Raw genomic sequence first — 3,329 nt, 5'->3', positions numbered from 1 at the left:
AAATAAAAAAATAGTCAGACTTGCAATCACAGTATTTCGAATAATTTGACTAAAAACACAATTTTTGATATTTACATTTAAATAAATTCAAAAAAAGGTATAGAAATTTAGCCAACTTTTATTAAGAAAATCATAAAACTAAAACTTGTAATTTTAGAAACCCTTATTTTTCACCAAATTTTACAATTAACAAATTTTGTCAGGATGTTATGTTTTATTTTGTTTCTTTGAAAACATATCCAAGCAATTCATTTCAATAACGAATTGAACAAAACTTGAGTTTTTCAGCCCTGAAACAAGAAACGTTGCAATTTGTCGTTAAACAAATTTTCAATGAAATTTTTTCAGTTCAATTTTGCACATGAAATAAAATAGCTGCTGTTAAGTTTCATTCTTCGAGTAAATCAATTTAGGGTGTGTAAGCAGGGCGATATTTTTGAATTTAGTAAAACCGCCCCATAAATTACCATTACGTTGGTATACGATTTACTCCTTACCATAAGCTCCCTCCTCAGCTTGTCCAGTTCAAGGGCAGAAGCGGGGGGCTGGTCCCTGGCCGTTCGCCCCCGTCGCAACTCCTCCAACTGTCTGGTCAACTCCTCGACCTTGGCCACCGCCAAGGACAACTCCTTCTCCTTCTCGTTGAAGAGGGCACGAATCGAGTCAAGGTCACTTGCTGCAAAACACCACAATTTAGGGCTCCAGTATCGGAAATAGACTGATTAGATAACTAGCAGTCACGGTCCATAACTCGACGTGAACTGAAGTCGGAAGATCCCGCCGGAGGTGTGGGAGAACGTGCCTCCAGAACACATTGTTAATGCAAGGAACAATATGGGGGAAAAGCTTTTCTGCAATATTCCAATGGTCTCAGAAATTTACATAATAATCCGAATAGCATCGCTGGGAATTTTTGGTTTTTACGTAATTGAAACTGATAAAATTCCTTGACTGCAACAATGTCTTCCGTTCTTGTTGCTTTACTCTATTTTTATTTATTTATCTCGCATAAAACTCGAGAGATTTAAAGATTTTCACACTACTGACGACGACATTTTATGTGACACTAAAATCGTACTACTCACAGCGAAATCGCAAATTTTAGCTCACAATACAACAAACATCAAAATTATAAATAAATGAAAATAATTAATTGAACCAAATGATTACTAAGTGAATCAATAAATAGTATATTATGTTATTAAGAGTAAAAGTAGTGGTAATCGGTTTTTGTGCTGAGATTTTCGAAAACTAGTGCAGTTAGTAGGGGAAAATGTCGAATGCTGATGATCTACAATGGACCTTTGAAGAAGCGAAAAAGACAACATTGGTAAATGTCATGGTAAAAGTAAAAACGCTTAAGCGCATTTTTTTTTTATTTGTGACATTTAGTCCCAGATAAAAAACTAGTGGCTAAAGTATGGTAAATGTTTGAAATATTTGGATAATTTTTGGAGAATAACAAAAAATTAAGAAATATCTAAAACAAATCAAAAAGTAATCACTACTTTTTGACGTTTTGCTTTTCAATAGTTAATTTCGTTTTTCTTTTTATAGTTTAGTAACAACAAAGTGCATAAACACACAAATTTTTCGATTTAATGCATTTTAATAAAAGCAATTCCTCGGAAAAGTAAGCAAAACTGAACAAAACAAGTCAAGAAAAGTTAATTTTAGTTTACATCAATTTAATATTTTTTCACAAGCAAAAATTTCGTTGAAAAAATCAGTCACTTTTTCGTTTTCTGGCATTCCTTCGTAAAAATAAAAACATTTTCTTATTTTCAAGGAAATTTTTATAAATTGACCAATTTTTTGTTCAGCACAATTTCCGTTAAAAAATAAATTAATTGAACACAAAAAATTGACAAAGTAAGTCGATTAAAAAATAAAAAAACTGCAGAAATAATTCGAAAAAAGTTAATTCAAAATTTGTTGTTGAGGTTTTTAGTAACAAAATCTCGCGAAATGAGCGAAATTTTCATAAAAGAAATTAGTAGATTTTGTGATTCATTAAAATAAGCCTTACTCTTAAAAAATAAACTGGATTAAATGAAACAACAAAATAACTCATTTCAGAAAATATTTTTGCAATTTTTAACATTGATACACAAATTTTTCTGTAATAAAAAAAATGCAAAATCGAACAAAAAAGAGATGCATATGCCAATGGTCTCAGAAATTTACATAATAATCCGAATCGCATCGCTGGGAATTTTTGGTTTTTACGTAATTGAAACTGATTAAATTCCTCGACTGCAACAATGTCTTCCGTTCTTGTTACTTTACTCTATTTTTATTTATTTATCTCGCATAAAACTCGCGAGATTTAAAGATTTTCACACTGCTGACGACGACATTTGCCATTTTATGTGACACTAAAATCGTACTACTCACAGCGAAATCGCAAATTTTAGCTCACAATACAACAAACATCAAAATAATAAATAAATAAAAATAATAAATTAAACCATATTATGTTATTAAGAGCAAAAGTGGTGGTAATTGGAATTTGTGCTGAGATTTTCGAAAACTAGTGCAGTTAGTAGGGGAAAATGTCGAATGCGCATGATCTACCTTTGAACCATTGAAGCAGCGAAAAAGACAACATTTGTAAATGTCATGGTAAAAGTAAAAACGCTTAAGCACAAATTTTTTTTCTTTGTGACATTTAGTCCCAGATAAAAAAAAAATTAGTGGCTAAAGTATGGTAAATGTTTGAAAATTTTAGATAATTTTTGGAGAATAACAAAAAATTAAGAAATATCAAAAACAAATATAAAAGAAATCACTACTTTTTTGACGTTTTGCTTTACAATAATTAATTTCCTTTTTCTTTTTAGTGACAAAAAAGTGCATGAATACACAAATTTTTCGATTTATTGCATTTTAATAAAAGCAATTCTGCGGAAAAATAAGCAAAACTGAACAAAACAAGTCAAGAAAAGTTAATTTTAGTTTACATCGATTTAATATTTTTTCACAAGCAAAAATTTCGTTGAAAAAATCAGTCACTTTTTTGTTTTCTGGCATTCCTTAGTAAAAATAAAAACATTTTCCTATTTTCAAGGAAATTTTTATAAATTGCCCAATTTTTTCTTCAGCACAACTTCCGTTAAAAAATAAATTAATTCAACACAAAAAATTGACAAGTCGATTCTTAAAAAATAAGCTAAAATAAGCTAAAACGGCAGAAATAATTCGAAAAAAGTTAATTCAAAATTTGTTGTTGAGGTTTTTAGTAACAAAATCTTGTAAAATGAGCGAAATTTTCATAAAAGAAATTAGTAGATTTTGTGATTCATTAAAATAAGCCTTACTCTTAAAAA

At 29.7% G+C, this 3,329-nt stretch overlaps 1 protein-coding gene across 6 annotated transcripts in view; it reads right to left on the bottom strand.

The window, feature by feature from the left end:
• The window catches only part of LOC123005449 (apoptosis-stimulating of p53 protein 1), a 220,037-nt gene that overhangs the window by 10,358 nt on the left and 206,350 nt on the right, over positions 1-3,329 (bottom strand). For all 6 annotated transcript variants that reach the window (XM_044399209.1, XM_044399212.1, XM_044399214.1 and 3 more), the window contains one exon: positions 498-676. In XM_044399209.1, the coding sequence (XP_044255144.1) occupies positions 498-676 (179 nt within the window). The remainder of the gene's footprint in view (positions 1-497; positions 677-3,329) is intronic.

Source organism: Tribolium madens, unplaced genomic scaffold (genome assembly GCF_015345945.1).
Source record: "Tribolium madens isolate multiple individuals breed KSU strain unplaced genomic scaffold, Tmad_KSU_1.1 Scaffold_20;HRSCAF=117;Tcas5.2_LG4, whole genome shotgun sequence".
Taxonomy (NCBI): domain Eukaryota; kingdom Metazoa; phylum Arthropoda; class Insecta; order Coleoptera; family Tenebrionidae; genus Tribolium; species Tribolium madens.
Note: the sequence above shows the minus strand (reverse complement) of the source record. Positions and strands in the feature narration are given on the sequence as shown.